The sequence below is a fragment of the Phalacrocorax carbo genome, chromosome 4, assembly GCF_963921805.1.
Source record: "Phalacrocorax carbo chromosome 4, bPhaCar2.1, whole genome shotgun sequence".
NCBI lineage: Eukaryota > Metazoa > Chordata > Aves > Suliformes > Phalacrocoracidae > Phalacrocorax > Phalacrocorax carbo.
In genome coordinates this window covers 3371746-3392816 of record NC_087516.1, presented here as the reverse complement: position 1 = coordinate 3392816, position 21071 = coordinate 3371746, and the positions used below count along the sequence as shown (strand labels likewise).

Genomic DNA, 21071 nt, shown 5'->3' with positions numbered 1-21071 from the left:
GCTCCGCAGAGACAAATTACCAATTAAGCGGCAGCGGCAGGGGGTCACACAGGTGATAAAAGCCTCTGCTGTCACCTTACCCTCAGCACATCCAGGACACGCCGAGACACAACGTATCGCAGTGATTTTCCTTCTGTTTTGTTTTTTTTCCCTTCTGAACAGCTCTTTGAAGAGCAGGCGTCCTGGGGTTCGGGTAGCCGAGTCCCAACCCTGTGACAGTCCCCGCCAACCCACGGCTCTGCAGATCCTTTGTGCCGACTTAGCTGTTTCCAGCCCATTTATTCAGCTCTCTGCAAAGAGATTCACTCCGTGAAATCATTAAGACGGACAATGAGACCAATTACGAGTCAGAAAGAGAACCTGACTTTAAACATCATTTTATTAAGGCTTAAATGTCTATCAGCCAGACGGGAGCTGGTCCAGTCACACGACATAAACCGAGAGTGACGTTTGGTGTAACGCGATGGCTTTTCTACAAGAGTTCGTACGAGCAGGATGAGATCGCTGCCGGTTACTCACGCATTAACCACGGCCTCTCTTCGTGACTCGCTGGACTCCAGGACGAACGACGTGCTCCCGCAGCACAGCGAGGGCACCGCGGGGAGGAGCGGGGCGGGGGAGGCGGGGGAGAAGTCAGGTAGCTTGCGTGTCGTCAATCACAAGGACTTCGCCTGGTCCACGACCGAATGGCTGCTCGTCAAATACGTAAAATGGTTTGAACTCACAGGGAAGCTAAACTCACAGTCCAAAAGGCACCTATGCTAAACCACTGAGCCACTGGGATGGTGGTAAGAGGGCGGGTGCGACAGGTGGAAATCGGTTCTGTATAAATACATATTCCTTGTTAAAGAAGCTATGGCTTTTATTATCCTCGGATCGCTTTGCTCTGGCGCGATGCTCTAACCCCCCACCCCCCACTACTCTGTAAGCACAAGAAGACCAAGTCCTCTCCGCCACCACGGGCGCTCATCCGGCGAGCTCTCCAAAGGCCTTCGTCCTCCTGCGGACCGACGCAGACACAGGGAACAGCAGCGGCTCCTTCTTGTCCTCCCGGCAGGCTCCGGCAGCCGAGGGCTCAGAAGTGAACCCGCCTGACGTCGTGCGTGGCAGCCGACCTCTTACAGCTCCCGCACGCTACCGACGATAGAGACTTCTGCTTCTCGGCCAAGCATGGGCGACACATGAGGTGGCCGCAGGGAAGCTGGTAAACGGGCTCCGTTTTGAAATAAGAGGAGAAGGTTTTGCCGCAGGAAGCGCATCCTTGGGTCTGGCTGCTCCTGCCGTGCTCTGCAAAGGCGACGGGAGAAGCGGCTCGGTTGGGTGGGGGGTGACAAGTCCACGCCGTGCCACCCCTTACGTGCCCGACCCTGCCGAGCGCCCCGCTGTCCGCAGAGGTACGGCACAGCCGTAGGCGCGCACGGCTCAGGACCGTGGCCCGTTTTCCCTATCGCTACCGTAAGGAAAGGGAACAGTCTAACTTCTGGGGCAGGTTGTTCTCAGGAGGGGCCGGATCACGTCAGCATTTGCACCATCAGGCTTTTAACTGAGGACAGATGACTGTAAAGGGCTTTGCACTTTTACTGAGACTAAATCGGCCCCCCTTCCGCTCTTCCAACGCTCGGATTAAAATCACCGATTCCAGAGTGAAACGCTCTAGGTATCGCCTTGCATTCCTGTCACACACTAACTATCAAGGGCTACTCAGTCAACTCTTAAACGGCAGCAATTTTAAAGGGGACAGGAAAAAGCTTAATAGCTTAATGTCGCCATGGAACAGCAAAAGCTGTTCAGAGAGAAAGAGAGATGGCCACTGGGAGCTGCACGGCCCCGGCTCGTTCTCCGGGTCACTCGGTCCCTCTGATCCCTCTCCTCTGCCACGAGCAGGTGGATCCTGGCTCAGGGGAAGAAGAGGAGCAAGCCAGCAGTTAGGGTGTCGGCTTGTGGAGGGACGTATGAAGGTTCAATGCTTCCCTGCACCCCGAAGAAATCATTTTGTGTGTGCATACACGGCTGCATTAGCGTGTCTGTCTAGCAGGTGTGATGAAAACTGTGAGGACTCAACAGCCTGGTCTATATACGTTCAAACTGGATGGGATTCTGGGCACAGGCTTGGCTGGTTGGCCTGTGATGTTGCTAGGACCCGAGGGAATGGCAGGGAGATGTGCCAGGGGAGGGTTAGGCTGGGCATTAGGAGAAGGTCCTTCCCCCAGAGGGTGGGGGAGCCCTGGCACAGGCTCCCCAGGGAGGCATCACGGCACCAGCCTGGCGATGTTCCAGAAGCACTTGGACGAGGCCCTCAGAGCCATGGTGTGAAATTTGGGGTGTCCTGTGCAGGGACGGGAGCTGGGCTCGATGGGCCTTGTGGGTCCCTCCCAGCTCAGGGCATTCTGTGATGCTGTACCGTTACCTGTTCCCGTTAGGGGTCAGCATGCTGCGTGGCATTTGCTACATTTACACCTCTCTGGCTGCATCTCCACGCCAGGCTCATTCCTCATCCACGTAGCAACTCCCCGGCTTGCTCTGTGCAGCTACCGGGCAACATTTAAGCCACTCAGCCCAGCTCGCAGAGCTCTGGGAGCAGCCAAAGCCTCGACCCAGGGCGAGCTCTCAGTCTGACCTAACCCTGCGCAGGCTGGGCCGAGCACCGTGTCTCAGCACAGGGCAGCCAGGATCGTCCCGCGGCAGCGCGGACAAGTTACAGCCAACAACGCCGGCAAATCAGGGGACTTGTGCTGAAGCGTGCTCTGACTGTGGATGCAGGCACCACACCCCACCTTCTGGGGGTCAGCAAGGTCTAACCTGCCTCTCTGGGAGAATAAACCATTAGAACTGATGAGATATAAAGGCAGCAGTTAGGGATTGTTGAGTGAAGCTTGCTGGGAGACAATATAATATTTTTATATTGAATATATAATATTTTGGCATCCGAATTGGCACAAAAAGATGCTGAGCAGCAGCACAACCCTCCCTGTTAACCCAGTCTCACATCTCCTCTCCTCTCCCACTCCCAAGGGTGAAGCAGAGGTGCTTGCTGCTTACCGAGGACGCTGCCCGCGCTCCACGAACTGCTGCAGCCTCCCTCGCTCTGCGCCTGCTGCTGGCTCTTCATCAGCTTGGCCGTAAACGAGGGCATTGAGCTGAGCGCCGAGTTCAAGGCAGTGTCCAAACTCTCCGACAGTTTCTGTTCGTGAGAGACCAGATCTGCAAAGAGAAGCACAAGCTCGAGAAGCAGACACCGGGGAAAAGCAAGCTGTCAGTGCGCACCAGGAATGCTGCTTTGCCTCGGAACCTTCCGCAGGGACAACACAACACTCGGGGGTTTAGGAGCTCTGCCACGTGTTTTCTCGAGAGGTCTCTTTTCCCCACCGAGGTGCCGGGATGGGGATGTAGTGCCTCATCTCTTTCGGGTCCTAAAGATGGAAAGCCCTACGGATTGCTGTCAGACATTCACGTCGTGCCCCGGTGCCAACATTCAGGTGGCAGCTTATATCTGCAGGTCCCAACAAGGCCAACATGCCAAATAAACCCCACTTTTGCCTGAAACCCTCAGCCTGCTCCACCGAGGGCCCCAGCCCAGCACTCAAGACTTGCTTCGTGCAGCTAACTGGGAACATTTAAGCCACTAACAAAATGTGGGGAACTTATTTTTTTCTCTCTGTCCCAGATCCGAGTCGAGGGATAAAGCCAAAGGCACTGGGTTAGACCCTTCCCTGCAGCTTTTTGTCCTGTGCAACACTGAAGGCGCTAATTAAGACTACGCATTAAGAGAACGGCGTCTGCATCACTAATTCTGTTAAACCCATCTCCCAGAGGAAGACCTTTGAATTAGTGCTGCACATTTGCTACGGCAATCAAGGCTGATGAAATACTGAAGCACAAGCTCCCTGGGCCGAGCACTGTGCTTTTATTTATGTACGGGCACGGCTCCCCTGGGAGCTCCAGGACCTCACAGGGCAGTCCCTGCTCCTGCGGGCTGGGGCACATCCCCAGCAGGAGACATTACACGCCTCTGCAGTAAAAATATCTAATGATTCCTCCTAAACCACGGAATGAGCTCTAGACTGAGAGATCAGAGCAGAAATGTGCAGTCTGACTTCTTCCTGCTCTTCCCAGTACTACCAAACATCACTTATTTTCTACCGAGTCTTTATACTGATTTTGTTTAAAAATCAATGAACCGCCTTTTTCCTTGAAATATTTTTGTGCAATTTTGGGCGAAAGACAACGCGAGTGACAGGTACCAGCAGGGACTAACAGCAATGAGAAGCCGTGGGCCGGTTTTGACATGTTACAGGCCGCTAGTTTAGAGAACACGAGGAAAGTGAACTTACCTGCCTAAAGAGACAGCCCTGACGGGACCAGATGATCCCCGTGCACCGTGTACTTATACCGTCCTACTCAGACCAGACCGCCTGCAACAGGCGGCCTCACAGACAGGGCTGCTCTCTTCAAGCTCATCTAAATGTGAGACTGGCTAAAGACGTCTCTCTCCCTCCTCCCAGCTCAAGTTTACCTTCCTCCTCCAGCCGGATTATTGCCTAAAGCAGCAACTCAGTTTAACGACAGAAGATATAAGCGTTGCTGTATGAAGTACAGTTATATCCACGTTAACAGTTGCACTGACAGCAACTCCAATACGTTTCAGGAATTCCTGTGCCAACAAGGGAGAAAGCAAACGTGGCAAAATAGATGCGGACTTGGGCGAAAGACCTAGCGTGGAGGCAAGAGGAGCTCTTCCCCACAGACTGGAGGCTGAAGGTACCAGTCGTTAGAGAGTAAACCACAAGAGGGGACAGATTTTGGGGAGGGAGCTGGGAATCTCCTTGGTATTTAAACCACAGATCACCTTTGCTTGCTAAGGTCTGTCGCCTCCTCAGCAGCCCAGCCTGCCCCAGCACTTGAATGGGAGCTGCTGGACCTACAGAGAGTATCCTGCGCTCCCGCGCCCAGCGCTCGGTGGATCCAAAGGGCTGTCTGTGGTGCTGCAACGCTGCCTGCTGAGAAGCCGTGGCATGGCTGGGGGCCGAGGTGGGTGAAAGCACTTGGCTTTTCAGGGAATTTATCTCAGGGTTGCAGGTCTGGACTGTTTTTCTGCCTCCTGGAGCTTATGCCCAGCGGCGCTGCTACCAGTTCTCTGAGAAAAGCAAGGATGAAAAGAGATCAGTGCCCATTTCTTCCCCTGTAGACACAAGTCACACCCCTCATCTAACATCTCTACCCGGCTTCCTGCTTTAACTAGCTGCAAACCCTGGGCACGTCCCTCCCAGCCTGCGCTGTCCTCTCCTCCCTGCTCCGAAGGCAGCACTGCCGGCAATTCCCTTGCTGCCGTTTGTTCCGAGCCCTCGTGCGGCTGCACCAAGATCAGCGTGGACCGGAGGCTGTGCAGCGACGCGCTCCCCCAGCGCAGCCCCTGCCGCAGCAAGGGCAGCCCCGCAGGAAGGTGAGGAGCCAGCCTGTCCCGGGGACAATCTGCACGATGACACTGGGCATGCAGGGAACCAGCTGCACCAAGAGCCCAGGCTGGCAGCGCCTGGCCAGGGAAAGCCGTGAGCAGGATTAGCGCCCCATTTCTGCCTTCCTCCCCACCTCACTCCTTGCGATAGGATCTACGCCAGCCAGGACTCCCTCTGCCATTGCCACAGCACCACCAGACTTTTCTTTTCCTGCTGCTGCGTATTTTCTTCCTGATGCAAGAACATATTGGATGGCTGGGATAATAAATTGCCCACGATAAAGAAACTTCAAACCAGGACACCGAGAGAAAAATGCTGTCTCCGCACAGACAGTGGCTTGAAAGCAAGGAAATACAAACTGAAAGGGAAACACAGAGACCTGAGTGAACAAAGGGGCCGAGAAACAGACTACACGGGTTCAGGCAATGAGAACGATGAGCCTAGAGATGAGAAAAAGTGAAGCAGAATGGGAGCAAACACCATCCAGGATGGCAGGTTGTGCTGCGGAGAGGGGAGGTGAACGATGACCTGACTTCCACGACATCTATCAGCAGCAAAATACAACGGCCTTAAAGCTTTCTAGAGGCGGGGTGGGAGTCGGTACTGGAGCCTCCTGACTTGAAAACCTGGCCCTGGGCTGTCAAGACACTCAGGAAACACAAGTGACTTAGGGAGCCACGATACCTGTCGAACAGTCCATTTGGATCAAATGCGAGTCACTGTCAGTTTTCATTTTTTTAGCACTGTTCTCTGAGGTAGCCGTGACAAGTAAGTTTGTAGAAGAAAAATAAGGTGGCTGCACGGAGCTCTGATCCATACAGGCAATTTTCCTTTTCAGAGAAGACATCGTTACGGAAGAAGGTACGAGCATTTCCGAGGAATGAGCCCTCCCGAGCAGGTTGGTGCCGGGGATGCTGTGCTGTAAGAGGAAGTGGTCTATCCTGGCCTTGAGGGTAGGGTGAGGTAGGGGCTGCGAGTGCTGGCTGAAGGCCACCCCAGTGAAAGGATCGCTGGGTACCCTGCCCCAAGACGCCTCGCTCCGGTTGCATTTTTCCAAGGTGGTCTGGTCGATCACCTTCCCGGAGGGCAGGAGCATGGGGAAAGTCATGATCTCCAGCGTGATGGGGTCCAGGAATTCTTCGGGAATGTCTTGGACGACGTCCACCAGCTTGCGGAGGGTCTGCTGCTCGCTGTCGTTGGCGCTGAAGGGCCCGCAGTCGCTCTCCATCGGCGTCCACAGCTCTGGCTTGAGGCTGCCCACGTCCTGGGCGAAGAACTGGGAGGCTACCTGAAAGACACCCTCGATCACCTCCTGCGGGCAGGATTTGGCAGGCTGTCCCCACACCTCCAGCCTCTTAATGCAAGGCAGGCCGCCTCCGGCCACGTGGGTGATGCAGATTTTTAAGTGCGACACGTTGCTCAGCGAGGCAGGCCCTTTGTTCCAGAGGTCTTGAGATGCAGAGCCAGGGTAGGAGAAGACATTTTCCATCTGATGGAAGGGAGGCCTCGGCTTGAAGCCTCTGTGGCCGAACGTCACTTTGCTTTGATTTTTTAAGACAGCTTTGCCCACAAGTGTGAAAGTGTCTTTGTCCGACACAGGCTGACCGGCCAGACCTGAGAACTGACCCTCAGGGCTCTGCCAAGAGGTTTTGTTGCATGAGGTAGAGGTGTAAACTTCGAGCCCGGAGAAGGTTTGGTATCCCCCAGATGAGATGTCGATATTGATCCTGCAGATCTCAATGTTGAAGGGAAAAGAGATCGTAACGTGGACTGGAGGTTTGATGAAGTATTCGCTACGGAAACCACGATTTCTCTTGGCAAGGTCTTCGGAGATCAGATTCTCCACTTCGTAACCATCAGCAGAAATCTGTGTTTCAGGAGAAAATGGGATTTAATTTGAAGCAAGAAAATAAAAGGAAACTAATTCACAAGCAGTTATGTAGATTCTCAAGACAACATCAGCTAGGAAGCAAGGCTGTGGTTTCACATGCAGTGGAGACAACCCAGGAGATCCCCGCTGCTGAGGCAGAGCAGACCCGCTCCCACCCTCCTCCAGCCACGCGGTCCCATCCGCTCCCCTCTGCACCCCGACACCTGGCCAGCCATCTGCAGAGCTGACTTAACTGCTAAAAGAGTGGAAAATTATAGATGGTTTGTGATTTTGGCTGTGTCAGTGAACTAAATCGAGCGGGACAGCGTGGCTGGGAGCAAAGCACGTGTGCGGGGGGGGAGATGGGAGTCTCCTGCCTTTCAACAGTGGTGAAACATTAGGTCAGCCTATCCCGCCATGCAGAAATGTGCCCCGAAACACCTGGTTACAGGATCCCAGAGAAACCTCTGGAGGTCAGGTAGCTGACTGCCTTCTCCTGCTCCGGGATCCTACACATCCCTGAGGGAGATGCATCTAACCCGCCTGGGTCCCACCCCATGTCTCCCAGAAGACACAATCCCACCCTCTGGTCTGCCCCTGGACAGGCTGGCTCTACCCATTCGTTTTCCTGGAAGCCTTGGGGCCTAAAATCTCTGCAGCACTTGCTAAATGAACAGATAACAGGAAGGAATATCTGTTTATTCCACCTGCTTAACATGGTCACCCTATACCCTCCCGATCACGGCGTCACAGCAGAGCTCAGCAGCGTGGCTGGGTCTCTCAGCATGCCGCCCGGGCGGACGGTCACACCTCTACCCCTGGTTTTACAGCGGAACACTTACAAATCCAAGGCTGTCTTGGTTTCTGGGGTGTGAGTTGGTGGGGAGACTTACAATTTAAAAATGGCTTTGAATTAAAACCTAGTTAGTATCTAAGAGATTCTGATGATGCTGGGTGAAAACATAAGGGCTTGTAGAGTACAGTAACTTCAACAAACATTGTTACGAGCTGTGTATTCTGCTGGGCAAAGGGAAAGCTCTAATATTGCAGGGAAAAGGTATCTGAACTCAAAGCATACACACGTGTAAGCATGTAACATTGTCTTGTTATGATATCCTGCAAAATCAGGGCTTTTTCCTTCCAGCAATTAGTGTGTGCCACATTAGAGCAGTCACAGGTTACACAGTGTCCTAACGCTTCCTAGCAGGGATTGCCCAAAGCACAGACAATTTTGAAGAGTAACTTCTGGGAAAGCTCTCAATACCTATTTTCTAAAGTACTGAGCCTTCAGCTCCGCTTTATCGCCATGTGAACTGCAGATCCCAAGCACCCAGACACGGGTTCTCCTAATGCTCGCCCACCAGTGACCCAAGACTGAAGCGTACAAGGGGAAGGGGATCCAGGAGGACAGATTCCCAACGTCAGTTCACAAAGCCTCCTTGCTGGGAATGACAGGAGACTGATGAGCTTGGAACAGAAAGCTGTGAGAAAACCCACCCAAATCACAACCCTCCCACGTCACTGGAAAAGGATTTTAATTGACAAAAATGCTCCCAGTTCTGCAGACTAAAGAGCCTACGCCTCACCTAGGCTGGGACTGCATCAGTCCTCAAAGCTGCTGTTGCCAGCAATGTACCCATGTTAAAATCCCTCTTTGAACCAGCCAGACCACACAAAATTATGGGAGTTTGCTCTGAGTTGCCTATGCTTTGTTTTCTCAGGGTAGCCTGGCATGGCCAGCCAAAAATCAGTCTTCCAGAACCACTGCTAATTATCACAGATGAGGTGTGAACAAGCCCTCCCTGGCCCCAACCAGTCCAGCACGTCACTTCCACCTAACCCCTCCATCCCTCCAGCTCCCTACAACCCCACGCATCGTTATTTTACCTTGTTGCAGTGGATTCTTGGCTTGAACTGCGGGAGACAGACGTTTATTACCATCTTGGCAGTTGGAGAGAGCTCACTTTCTGAGCATCAGATTCAGCTTGTGAAAAAAAAAAAAAGGAAGCAGAATAAAGAATGTGAACATCACTGAACAGTGAAAGGATCTTGTGTATCAGAGCCTGTGTGAATTACAAGCTCAGTAGTTCCTAAAATGCAGCTCATATAAGTCCAGGAGATGAAGCCACTATAAACCCAAATGACTGTGGTGGAGAGGTGGGATCGAGAGGAAAAAATGCGTTAATATTAATTAGCGAGCCCCTGGAGAAACATCAAAGGGAAAATGGCTATTTTAATTAAAAACCTCTTACCTACGGACAGACTAGCAATTAGATCTGAAAGTTTATCAGAGATGCAGGAGGTTTTGTAGATAGAGGAAAGCATCAGAATATCACATGAGGTTGTCCGAGGCATTGGTGTGAGCTCTCGGAGCCTTCGTCGGAGCCGGAGGACACGGGCTGCTCTGTGACCTGGCCAGGACATCCAGCCCCGGAGCCCCTCACCGCTGCGAGGCGGAAAGAGCCCGTGTCCGTTCCCACCGCGCGGCCTTGAACCCTGCGTCTTGCCCCTGTGCCTGGTTCCCCCCGCAGGCCACGTCTATCTGCTGCCTTCAGCGGTTCAAGGCAGGACCTGCCCACGCTCTCGGACAACACCCAACACGACGAGCTCGTACGGGGCCTCTCGGGACGGGGGTAACACCAGCCAGCGCTAACACAGCGCTGCCTCAAAGAGAAAGGCTTCTTGAGGGCTTCGGGAGCCTCAGATGTAAGCTGTGGTTATTAATAATCGGTATTTAATCGTTCCAAGGGAGCAAAGGGCATTTAACAGCTCTACAGGAGATTACCTGTGTTCTGAACACCAACGCAGCTGATTCTTCTGACAACGTTCATTAAAGAAACTCAAGTGAATGCACCATCCTTTCCATTGAAAAAAAGGTGACTCAAATTGGTTATATCAGCTCCCTTTTAAGAATGAAATTATCTGCGAGGTAAGAGTTTTAACCTTACATTAACCTTAGTTTTAATATGTCATTGCCTTGAGCAACCTTGCAAATCAGGAACCCACGGCTTCCTTCAAGAACAAGCAGCCCTTTAATGATTTTCAGCTGAAGCTGTCAGTTCAGCCAAAATGAAACTGGCCTTCTGGGGGCACGTCGGCCCGGCCGCTGGAACGCAGAGCATTAACGAGCTCGCTTTGCCTGCCTGCTACGTGCGCGGGGGCAGCCCACTCTGCGTGTGATCGATCGAACGAAACAGTCTGAAAGGAGAAAGGTGGTATCCGAGGTACAAATCCCACCTATAAAAATCAACACAACAGGAGCCAAGCCTGCAGAGAGCAGAGCTTGAAGGTTGCAATGCCAACGCTTGACCGAAGCAGGCGTGAATGTCAGAAGAGCTGCAGCGGGTCGGACGAGCACCCCTTCTAGCCAAATATTTGGTCTGGCAGCCATCAGGAGCAATTCCTGCTCCTCAGCAGGGAACGCAGGAATGGGGCAAGGATGAATGCTCCTCCAGTATCACTTTCCTGGCTTTCTGAGCCTGACGGGCTTCCAGTACAGGGCTGCCTGCAAGGAACTGTTCAACAGGCTTTTGAACCAGTCTGAATTTTGGCACCCACATCTTGTGGGAGTAAGATTGTCAGTTTAACTACAGGCTGTGTGACGAAGCTACAGCTTTTGGTTCATTTCAAACCTGCTGCCTCGTAAATTCGCTTGGCCCTCCTAGGACTGGTATTACAGAAAATGGCAAATGAACTCTGATGCCTTTCCAGGAACGACGCAAGATTTGCCCTCTCTTCTGTTTCTCCTCACATCTCCTTTTCCTGGGCTGAACACTTCTCCATATCCCTTCCAACCTGACCGCACCAGTGAATTCGCATTCAGCAAGTCTCGGCAAGACCTTCCCCGAACGAAGGGGAGCGCGGTGAGGCACCTTCACCTCCGCATCCCTGCAAACTCCTCGCTTTAAGAACTCACTTCTCACGAGCCACCGTCTACCGAGATCCTGCCTACGGTGGATGCCAAATTCTCCTGCGGACCTTGCGGTCGCGCAGCCTCCTCTTCGGCAGTGCTGCCTCACGCCAGGCAAACCACGGATGGGTGCAAGCCATTCCTCAGGACAGACTCACGCCTTCTTCCAAGCGTAAGGCTGAGGTTGCATCCTAAATCTATCCTTTTCTACCACGCTCTTAATACTCTGTGGCAATTAGCTCTGCTTAATTACAAACAATTTATTCTCTTGCTAAACTTGCTGTCTTTCAGTTCAGCTGCTCCTTGTTCTGTAGCACGAGGAGCTACGTATGTATATACAGGTATAGTTTATAGGACTCTCTCCTGCCTGTTTAAGAGCCTGTCAGACTTAAACAACTCAGACTAATTTTCCAGGTTCAACATCTCAGTACGAAAACGCATTATTCTACCTATCCAAGACACTGCTCTCCCTTCTTCTGAAATGCTCTGCTGCACTCCTGCTTCGCAGCAGAAGTTGGTCACTGAGATGCTTTCAGCCAGGGCTGTGTTTTTTTACTCTTCCCATGAAAACACAACTCAGAAGACAGAAAGTGGGGATTGAAGGGACAGATTAAATGGAATGAGATTAGGACTACGCTTCTGTGTAAAGAAGGAAAGTAAGGACTGGCTGGACACACTGTGATGGGCCTGGCTGAGGCCAGAGAAGCAGGCTGGGGACTAGAATCAGCAGGGACAGGCAAAAGCAGGTGAGAGAAGAGATCAGAGGAGCAGCCAGGATCAGATGGGGACAGTGAGCCCAGGACCCCTCTGGCAAGGAGCCTGGGCTGAAGCAAGAGCTGGGGAAATGCAGACTAAAAAGGTCTGGAAGAAGAATAGGATGGGGCAGTGGATGTGTCTGCCCACAGCTACTGCTGCCGTTACGCCCCAAACTGGCATGGAGGTCTCCTGTGCTAGCAACAACCCGGGCGGTTGTGGCACAGAGGGGATTCTGAGTTTACTAACTCTTTACAAATACAACACCCACAAAACCGCGTAACCGAAGTCATTACCCATCAAAACAAACGACTCAAAGACCATGACTGTCTTCCATCATGAGATGGACATCCATCAGGATGTCACACAGCTGTCCCATCTCTCTTGGGTGCATGCCTTCCCTAACGTGAACAAAGACCTTTCGACCGAGGCAGTGAAATGCAGACCTGAAGGACTGCACTCTGCACTTTTCTATGCCAGCAAGACCCTCTGTCGTCTCGCACAAGTCATTTAAAACCAGGCTTTCTGGAGCTGGTCACCAAGCGCCTTCCTGGCGCCCCTCACATGGCTAGGGAGCTGTTGCAATAAGGAAGTGGAGATTGAACTAAGGTGCTCCGTAACGCTGAGTATTTGAGGGAGGGGAAAAAACCCACCCAAACATTTTAAACAGGGCAGCCAAAATGAGCTAATACACACTATCCGTCCTGGGATAGCAACTGGCTTAGTGCCACCCCTCTTCCTCATCCTCCACCTCAGACACCTTGAAATGCTGCACTGCAAAACAGCCAGGACAGCTCAGCTGCCCTTGTGGTGGGAATGGGAGTTTCACCTGCTGCTCCACGTGAAATAATCCCTACAGCTCTGGTCAGATGCAGAACGCCCCATATACCTCAGATAACGTCCTTCGTCTTGGAGAGAAATGCCACTTGAAAACTCAGGAAGAAACCAGCAACTCTGTCCTCAGAACGGCGTGCAGGAATTGGACACCAGGCCCCATCCTGAGCAAGAAAATAACATGATGAGCCATGTAACGGAGGGTGAAACCAGCTGCCTCCAGAGCAGATACCCCGCACAGCTGGAGTTTGCACAGGAGTCATTGTCACCCAGGCAGGGGAATCAAGGTGGATTTGTGGGCCCCATTTGGCGGTGGACAGTTTCAACAGGGTCAACGGGATGCAAATCCTCTCTGCCAGGCATCTCAGAGCTGAGCGAGAAATTAATGTCTCAGGGTCAGAGCACCACAGCCCTCAGCCCCAGCTTCCATCTCACCACCCAGCCTTCACCCTCCATCCTGCTCACGCACAGCTCCTAAAGGAGAAGCTCTGACTGTGTGCCCACCGGCCCTAGCTCGATGTCGATGGGAACAGTAAGGAAATACGTGTTCCTGGCACCCTGTGTTAGCTTTGTGACTAAAAATCACCCCAAATCTCTCCCAAATACCACGACAACTCTCAGAAAGTCACCAAATCCATCCACTTTCATTTAAGGCGGAGGAAAAAGTAATCATGGAGAAAAATGAATACAATAGTAGTTTTTATTTGTCATGGAAGCACCTGAGATCTATGTACAAAAGGAGAGCGCGGGACACAGGACTATCAGAAAAGCAGCCTGGGCTAACCTAGCAAGGCAGCCTGAGCACATAAAGCATCCACCAAAAACTTAACCAACACTCAGAGACCATTTTCATCAGTAATCAGAAAGAGATGCACGTGGGAGGCTGTGCCAGCCTCTGAGCAAGCAGCACACCAGACTAACCAGTCCCGCTAAGCAGCGCTGGGTTGAACACTTTGTAATGGAGGTAGCTCAGTTTCTCCGAACGCGTGCGTCTGAGCAGGGGAAACCATTCCCAGAAGGGGAGCTCAACCACTACGTACCCCAGCTGCCGCAGCTGCCGCCGTTTCAGAGAGTGCAGCCCCAAGAGCCGCTTCGAGCGGTAGCAGTAGTGGTTTCGGTTGGACACCTGAATAGCCAGTTTCACGCCCTGAGGCTGCTGATTCCGTGTGAGAGTCGGGGGGGCTTCAAGACAGTGCCCTGATTTAGGCTCAACATGCAGTCTGGCATCTGCACTAAGAGCAGCACGATCCCCCGTGCGTGGTGTTCGTGCTTCCCCTCTCTCCTGACCGGGAGTCCTGGCTTCATTTTCCAGTTCTGCAGGGGACTGGCTATTACATCTCCCTTTTATAAGCTGAGTCATTAAGTCATCCGTCAGACTAACTCCGATGTCTTTTAGTTTTCTATCTGCAACAGGGTCTTTTAAGTTGAAAGGGATGGGTTGTCCATCCATGGCCAAATGAACCTCCAGATCACTCGATCTTGTGTGAGGCAGGATCATGTGGTTCTTCACGTACACGGGGCCACCTAACATGCTCTCGAGAAGAGATGTGGCTTGCACAATTTCAGGCCTGACATAGATTTCCTGCTCTGCAAAATTCAAAGCCATCTCAGTCATCTCTTGGTAAAGCTGAGGTGGAAGGCGGCTGCCTTCGTAGCTCGGGCACTCAATTTCAACACTCTTACTAAGGGTGAACAGGTCCTTTCTGAGCTCATATTTACTCCCTCTCGTTTTCTGGACAAACCTATCCCTCAAAGCATAGTCTATCAGCTCCTCTGGAAAGCGTTTGACAAATGCCAGGCCAAGCAAACCAGTAAGGAGATGCTCCGGAAACTTGGCAAATTCATGGAGTTTTCTATGCATCTGCTCTATCAGGCTGGAATAAAACTCTTCCTCATTTGGAGGTTCGTAGTCCAGGCACCCAAATGACCACAAGAACTTGGCAGCGTCTTTGCTTCGGCAGTAGGTCACCTTAGAAGGCAAAGACATGGCTACGGCAGCCATAACGCCTTCGTCAAAGTAGTGAAGGGATGAACAGGTAAGAGTGATGTGCATGATGCCCTGGATGTTTATTGTAGGAATCTGAGCGGGAATACCCTTCCCGAGTTCCTTCAAGAGGGGTAAGTGGATAATGCGAGTGTAGCGGAGCATTTTAAGCACGTTCACCAAAGCATAAGTGCTCATGTCTCCCATCTGCAGGGAGACTTTGTCTGCGATTCTCTTCATGACGTGGTCAGAGATACCACTGAGGGACTTGAAGAGCCCCAAGCAGATAGCACCCACCTCCTCCAAGGTGAAGGAGTCCAAGTGCTTCAAAATCATGCTCTCCACCTTCTGCATCAAGTCTGTGGGCGACCTCCGGCCTTCGCCTATGATATAAACGAGCTGAACAAACTGGGGCAAAGTGAGGTCTTTCCAGTGCATGTTGGCATAGCTGAACAAAATGCTCAGGTAGGAAGGCACGCTACGCTCCAGGCAGCGCCAGCAATCAGCCACCAGCAGCAGCTGGTCTAGGGTCATGTCCCACACCCGCCGGCAGAATTCGTCGTCGCACGCGTTCAGCAGAGGGTGGGTGGGTGGAACAACCAAACAAATGCAAGCCTTTAAAATATCGATGAGGTCCGAGGTACTGAACAAGCAGATGTTTTTGGCAGCATCGCAACACAGCTTATTAAAACTGGGTTTGGACACCAGTGCCGCGTGTTCTTCCACTGGTAAACAACTCAGCTTGTGAAAATAATCTGTGATAGTTCCTGGGCTCTGGCTGCCCTTACATTCGGCCACACTGTGTAAAATTGAGTCAGCTTCTTCTAAAGGAAGGGTCTCTATCGGCTCGGACTTGTCATAGCTGAGAGATCTGTACTCAGGCCTCCCCCTCTGAAACAGACGAGGGTCCTCCTTGGAGTCGTGCATTTCCATCTTTTCATTTTCTGCCTCCTCCTTGTCTTGTGCCACAGGGAGCTGCGCCAAGACGGTCTGCTTGAGGAGCGGTTTGGCCCTGGGCTTTGGCGGGGCAGTTTGGAGGGGTGGCAAAGCTTGAGAAGGGGCGGTACTGAATAGATGCTGAACCTGTGCGGTGCCAGGGCCGGTGAAAGCATCGCTGAGAGCCTGGCCACCGCTCCTAGCAGCGTGCTGCTGGGAGGCAGCTCTGCTTTTGGCGTAGGCAGATGGATTATACGGTACTCTGTAGTCCAGCGGATTCAGCAACTGGATTGTAGCCACAGATTCCGTTCCGGTGTTGTCTGTTTCTGGGTTCTCCTCCTTTTTCTGCTTAGTTTTGCTGCTTCCGCTCTCGGCCTTGCACTTGGCTGTAGTTGAAAATGTAGTCACCCTGCTCAGCCTTGGAAATCTTCGGCATATTAGCACTGTAGCCATGGATCACAATTTACTGGGGTCAGAATTGCTTCCAGGTACTGAAAAAAGGGCAGACGAAGAATGAGTGGCTTCCACCTAACACGGAGCACTTTTTAATCTATCCTTTACGCTACCACAAGTGAGGTGATGCCAGCATTTCCCCCAGCCAGGGCGGCTGTTTCCCTGCAAAGCCGTAAGGCAGCAGCTATCAAACATCACCTCATGCAAAGGCAGTTCAAGACAATCACCCAGGTGACGCGACATACCCAAAGTCGGGGTACATGGCAGGCGGGCATTACCTGCTGCTCAGCAGCTACAGGTAACCTGGCAGAGACTGTGGGAGTTAAGGAAAAAGTAATCTCTTTTTCATTTTTAAGAGACCCAAACTGTTTTTCTTTCATTCTAAATCACAAAAACATATTTTTGCAGTAGCGCTGCAGCTTCAAGAGGCTTTATGCATTCAAACAGAGCATTCTGCTACTTTGGTCACCATCGTCTGAAACACCAACCACCACCCACAAAGCTGTTGAAATATCCAGGGTGCCGCACTGCTCTCTGCGCCTGGAGATAGCGTGTGGAGCAAAGTCTCCTCAAAACCAGCTCACAGAGTGAATGCTGTCCCATAACCTGCAGATGGAGGTTAGCTGAAAGGAGAAACGTGGCCCCAGAATAAAGTCAGGGAAGAGTACGGCAGAAGTAACACAAATCATTACGAGATGCTGCATCCTGAGTTGCGAAGCAGAGGGAACAGAGCTTTATGCTTCAGACCTGGGAGCATTTCCCATAGTTTTAGGGTACAGAAGGCTTAAAAATGCCATGTGCCTTCCTAACTCCTGCCTAAACCAGCTACAGCACACAGGGCGAGGATGAGAAATTTGTCAGGAGTTAAGCTGTGCGCTGCCAGCCTGCACAAGCTGCCAAATGAGCCTGTTTACGATGATTCAGATGCCGATTAAAAAGAAACCCACCAGGTCAGCGCTCTGCATAACACACCCTTATCCCACCACATGTGGCCAACCCCAAAGATGCGTTAGACCAGGTATTTTCCACTTCTTTAAAATCCCTTGCGCTCTCACTAACAAGAAATCCAGAAAGCCTGGCAGAGATGCTGCAACTGTGAGATGCGTTAGCTTCTGTGCTCCCCATGTCGGGGAAATAAATCCTTTACGGGCACCCCTGAGCTCCGCTTATAGGCACGGCTTCCTGATTAGGCCTACATCAAGACGTCGAATCAGTGCAGGCAAACTCAGTTTTGCACCAGCAAAATGGATATCCTGGGGAAAGAAGAGGTGGGGTGAATGCTCTGGCTTTGGGATACCCAAACAGGAGGGGGCTGCAGTGGGATGGGGGATCACATCCAGCTCTGGCTGAACATAAAGTGGATTTTTCTTGAGTACAAGAATCCCCATGTCTCTTGTGACCCATGAGATGCTCTGCTGCTGCATCACAAGGGCAAAGCATCAGCTCCTCTCAAGAACGGATGAGATGGGAAGGGAGGGAGGATGGGGAGAGTCAAAGTGATGGCCTTTGCTCCCTCTCGGTGCCAGATGCGGGGCGCTGCCTGTTGGGAGGATGATTCCCTGTAGCAGCCTGGCCGCCTTTGTGCACCCTGAACTCTCCTACAGCACCAAAAGCATTAAGAGCAAACAGGTGGGCAAGACAGCTCTGATCTGGCACAGGCACAAGCAGCCTGCTGCTCTCTGCAGGCTGCTTTCTCACCAGGTAGCTTTACCTCTGTCTTGTCGGGGCTGGGCTTGTGTGTGAGGACAGGATCTCAGCACAGAGCTGGCACAGGAGCGCTCCCAATCTGCTCCAGAAAGTCAAGTGGCTCAATTCAGCCTTCTGGGATCAGCCGTGTCGACTTGCACTGAGGCAGCTGAGGAGACCTGGCACCCTCTGCCCCACGGCCGGAGCGTGGGGCAGCCACTGACAGCTGGTGGGGGAGGAGGAGCTGCCGGAGCAACAGAAGAGGTGAAAAAAGCAGTGTGGGTGAGAGCAGGGGGCTCTGGAGAGAAAAAAAAAGGGAGGGCAAGCTGAAATGAAGATTTCTGGAGACAGCCACATAAGGAGGAGGGTACAAGAAAGAGGCCAATGAGTTTTTAGATGACTAGTAAATGGCTAATAAATATTGTGAGACACTCGAGGCCCACTAAACTTGTTGGGCATCTTCCCTGTATCTCAAAGCACACCACGAGGCAGCCCCACGGCGCAGGATCAGGCTCTGCTCTGCAGGCCCCAGGCACTGCTGAGCCTTGCGGCTGTGCTACTCCCCGCCAGCCAGGCCGTAGTTGTCCCCTTCCAGCGTGAGAAGTCAAATCACGACAGGCAGGAGAGACTCTACCCCTTCCTGACTGTCTTGGGAGTGGGGAAACTGAAAAGCTGCCTCAGAGCCAGGACGGTAAAACCCCAGCAAAGAGCTGTGACACTGTGGCACAGCCCAGGCCTCGCAAAGCCATTATCATCAGCGAGCAGGAGCTGGATTTCAAAGCTCTCCCATTTAGCATGTAGAAATGTTTGATGAAAATATAATTTCTGGCTCTACTGGCTGCAACATCCAGCCTGAGCCAGCCGCAACGACAAGATGCCGTCTTTATGTGGTTGGAGACAGGCAGCCGTGAAGCAGGCTCAGATCTGCACCGTGGCTGGGGGAAGGAGACCCTATCCCCGCCGACACCATCTCCTCGTCTAGCACCTCGCAAGAGCTCGTCCTGGAGGGGCTGGTTCAAGCTGCAAGAACAACCTTGGACATGAGGAGGTTTATCCCACCTAGGCTCTCCAAGAGGCTTTCTCATCTGACTCTATTTTGCACGTCTTTTACTTATTTTTCTATTACTGAGAGACAGGCAAGCACTACTGACAGACAGGCCATTTATTTAAAGCATGCTCTATTTGCTGTTGGAAGGTGATGTGCTACTTATGAAATCCGGTACCCTGCCATTACCAGAACCACCCCTCCTGGCAGTGACAGCCCCACTTCAAAGACAAGAGAACCAAAGTCACAGCACTCACACACTGAAGGCTCTGAAGGTGAACGTCACGTGCTGCTAAAGATAACATCCACGTAGTTTCGCGTTAAGCTGTGACACATTTGGGAAACTGTTTGGTAAAGAGAATCTCTCTCTCCTCCTTTGATCCAAATCCAGCAAAAAAAAAAGGAGGACCATGCGCCGGGAGCGAGCTCGGCGTGGGCTGAGAGATTTCAAGCACCTTTGAAACAAACAGGCTGGGTCCAAGGGACTTTTTGTCTGTGACTTTCACCCACCCCCAGCCTAAATTTTCGTGACCTTTCAAGTTTCTGCAGCATTTCTCTTCCAACTCAACCTACACCCCTGCTTGATTTTCCTCTCTTCCTCTTACCCTGATTAATCAGCCTTCCTTCCTCCTCCCACTGCGTTTCTCTTGTTCGAACACAGCCAAACTCCTTCCCACCTCTGGGCAAACCTCGCCAGGAAATTTCACTTCCAGTGACTCTAAAAAGCGAGTGTTGGAGAGGGGCCCCGCAGGCTGCGAGCGCGCTTCGCGGAGCTCCTCTGGGAGGGAAACGTCCCTCTGCGTGTGCCTGCATGTCGCACTTAGAGCCGAGTCCTCGGCCAAGAGTGCGACTGCACAGCTGAACGCCGGGGAGAACAACGTTCCTGGAGGGATGCCACCCGCCTCAGGGTGTCGGCTCGGCGAAGGGGGATGCAGGGGCGCTGTGAAACGTCGACTGGGCTTTTTGGTCGCTCTTGAACATGGAAAGTGGCTCTTGGCAGCACTGGGAACCCTCGCACAGTGGGAGCTGGGAAGCCGCCCGTCCCCTGCTGCCCCCTACCCAGCACCGCCGGGCGCGCCAGAGGAAATTCTGGTCCCAACAGGCGAACGTTGGGGCGAAAACGGCTCGTTTTCGCCAAGAGCCCGCACTTACACCTGCGCCTGGGCCGAAGAGAGAAATAACAGCATTCCCCACCCCCCCACCCCCCCAGATTACGACGTCAGCGCGCAAAAACGTCACTTTTTTTGGGTTTGTTCGGCTTTTTGCACCCTCTTTTGCTTTAGCTATATAATATATAGGTACTGAGGCGTATAGGGGCGGGGGGGGGAAGCGGCACAGACGCATGCGCCGAGCCCCCCCCCCACCCCGCCGAGGGGGCTGGAAAGGGACGGGAGGGCGGAAAGGACCGGGGGAAGGAAGGAGAGGCGGATGGAAGAACACACAACACGCCCTCCCGCCGTCCCCCCCTGAACTCACCGGGCCCCGCCGCCGCCTCCGGCCCCGCCGGCCCCGTCTCCTCCCGCTGCTTCCGGTCACCTGACCAGTGACTCGCTTCCGGCCGTACGGTAGCCGAGCGGGGCCCGCCGAGGAAGGGGCGGTGACGGGAGCGGCCGGTAGGTGGTGCCGGCGGCTCGCGGCGCGGGCCCACGTGATTGCGGGGGTGTGTGTGGGGGTGTGTGTCATGTGACACGGGGGTCACGTGGCTGCCCGACGCAGCCAGGGGATGTCGCCATGTTTGGAATCGTGGAGACGTTGAGGTTGGGAAGGACCTGGGGGATCATGGAGTGCAACCACCAACCCAGCACCCCCCGGCCTCCTAAACCACGTCCCCAGGTGCCACGTCTGCACGGTGTTTGAACCCCCCAGGGACGGTGACTCCCCCACCTCTCTGGGCAGCCTGTGCCAGGGCCTGACCCCTCTGGCAGGGAAGGCATTTTCCCTCATCTCCAACCTAAACCTCCCCTGACGCAGCCTGAGGCCGTTCCCTCTCGTCCTGTCACTGGTGACTTGGGAGAAGGGACCGACACCCACCTTGTTGTAAATAACTAAAGGGTTAAACTTGCAGCTTGAACCATTATTAGCCTAAACCCACATCCTGAGAAATGCAAACGACTCAACAAGTCAACTTGTGAAAGGAATTCAAAGTT

General features: G+C 52.9%; 2 protein-coding genes across 8 annotated transcripts in view; both read right to left on the bottom strand.

Annotated features, from left to right (window-relative positions):
• Positions 1 to 361: 361 nt before the first annotated feature.
• The window catches only part of UBOX5 (U-box domain containing 5), a 122941-nt gene continuing 102231 nt past the window's right edge, over positions 362 to 21071 (bottom strand). Inside the window, exons 1-6 of one of the 6 annotated variants that reach the window (XM_064448847.1) lie at positions 20401 to 20447; positions 12876 to 12984; positions 9211 to 9307; positions 6138 to 7320; positions 3040 to 3201; positions 362 to 1287 (exon numbers count right to left, since the gene is read on the bottom strand). In XM_064448847.1, coding sequence (XP_064304917.1) covers positions 1076 to 1287; positions 3040 to 3201; positions 6138 to 7320; positions 9211 to 9264 — 1611 coding nt within the window. In that variant the 5' untranslated portion in view covers positions 9265 to 9307; positions 12876 to 12984; positions 20401 to 20447 and the 3' untranslated portion in view covers positions 362 to 1075. Of the gene's footprint in view, positions 1288 to 3039; positions 3202 to 6137; positions 7321 to 9210; positions 9308 to 12875; positions 12985 to 13860; positions 13882 to 17904; positions 18031 to 20400; positions 20455 to 21071 lie in introns of those variants that run through there. The other 5 variants (XM_064448846.1, XM_064448848.1, XM_064448849.1 and 2 more) reach the window with 5 other exon arrangements.
• On the bottom strand, positions 13503 to 20472 carry FASTKD5 (FAST kinase domains 5). 2 transcript variants are annotated; one of them, XM_064448844.1, is made up of 2 exons: positions 20401 to 20472; positions 13503 to 16231 (listed from the first exon to the last, which is right to left on the bottom strand). In XM_064448844.1, exon 2 carries the CDS (start codon positions 16191 to 16193, stop codon positions 13737 to 13739), a length of 2457 nt encoding a protein of 818 aa, XP_064304914.1. In that variant the 5' UTR covers positions 16194 to 16231; positions 20401 to 20472; the 3' UTR covers positions 13503 to 13736. The 2 variants fall into 2 exon arrangements, with proteins under 2 accessions (XP_064304914.1, XP_064304913.1); XM_064448843.1 differs by lacking the exon at positions 20401 to 20472 and adding an exon at positions 17905 to 18035.

Excerpts from the sequence above, each read along its gene's own strand:
- FASTKD5 (XM_064448844.1), bottom strand. The coding sequence starts at position 16,193 with ATGGCTACAGTGCTAATATGCCGAAGATTTCCAAGGCTGAGCAGGGTG.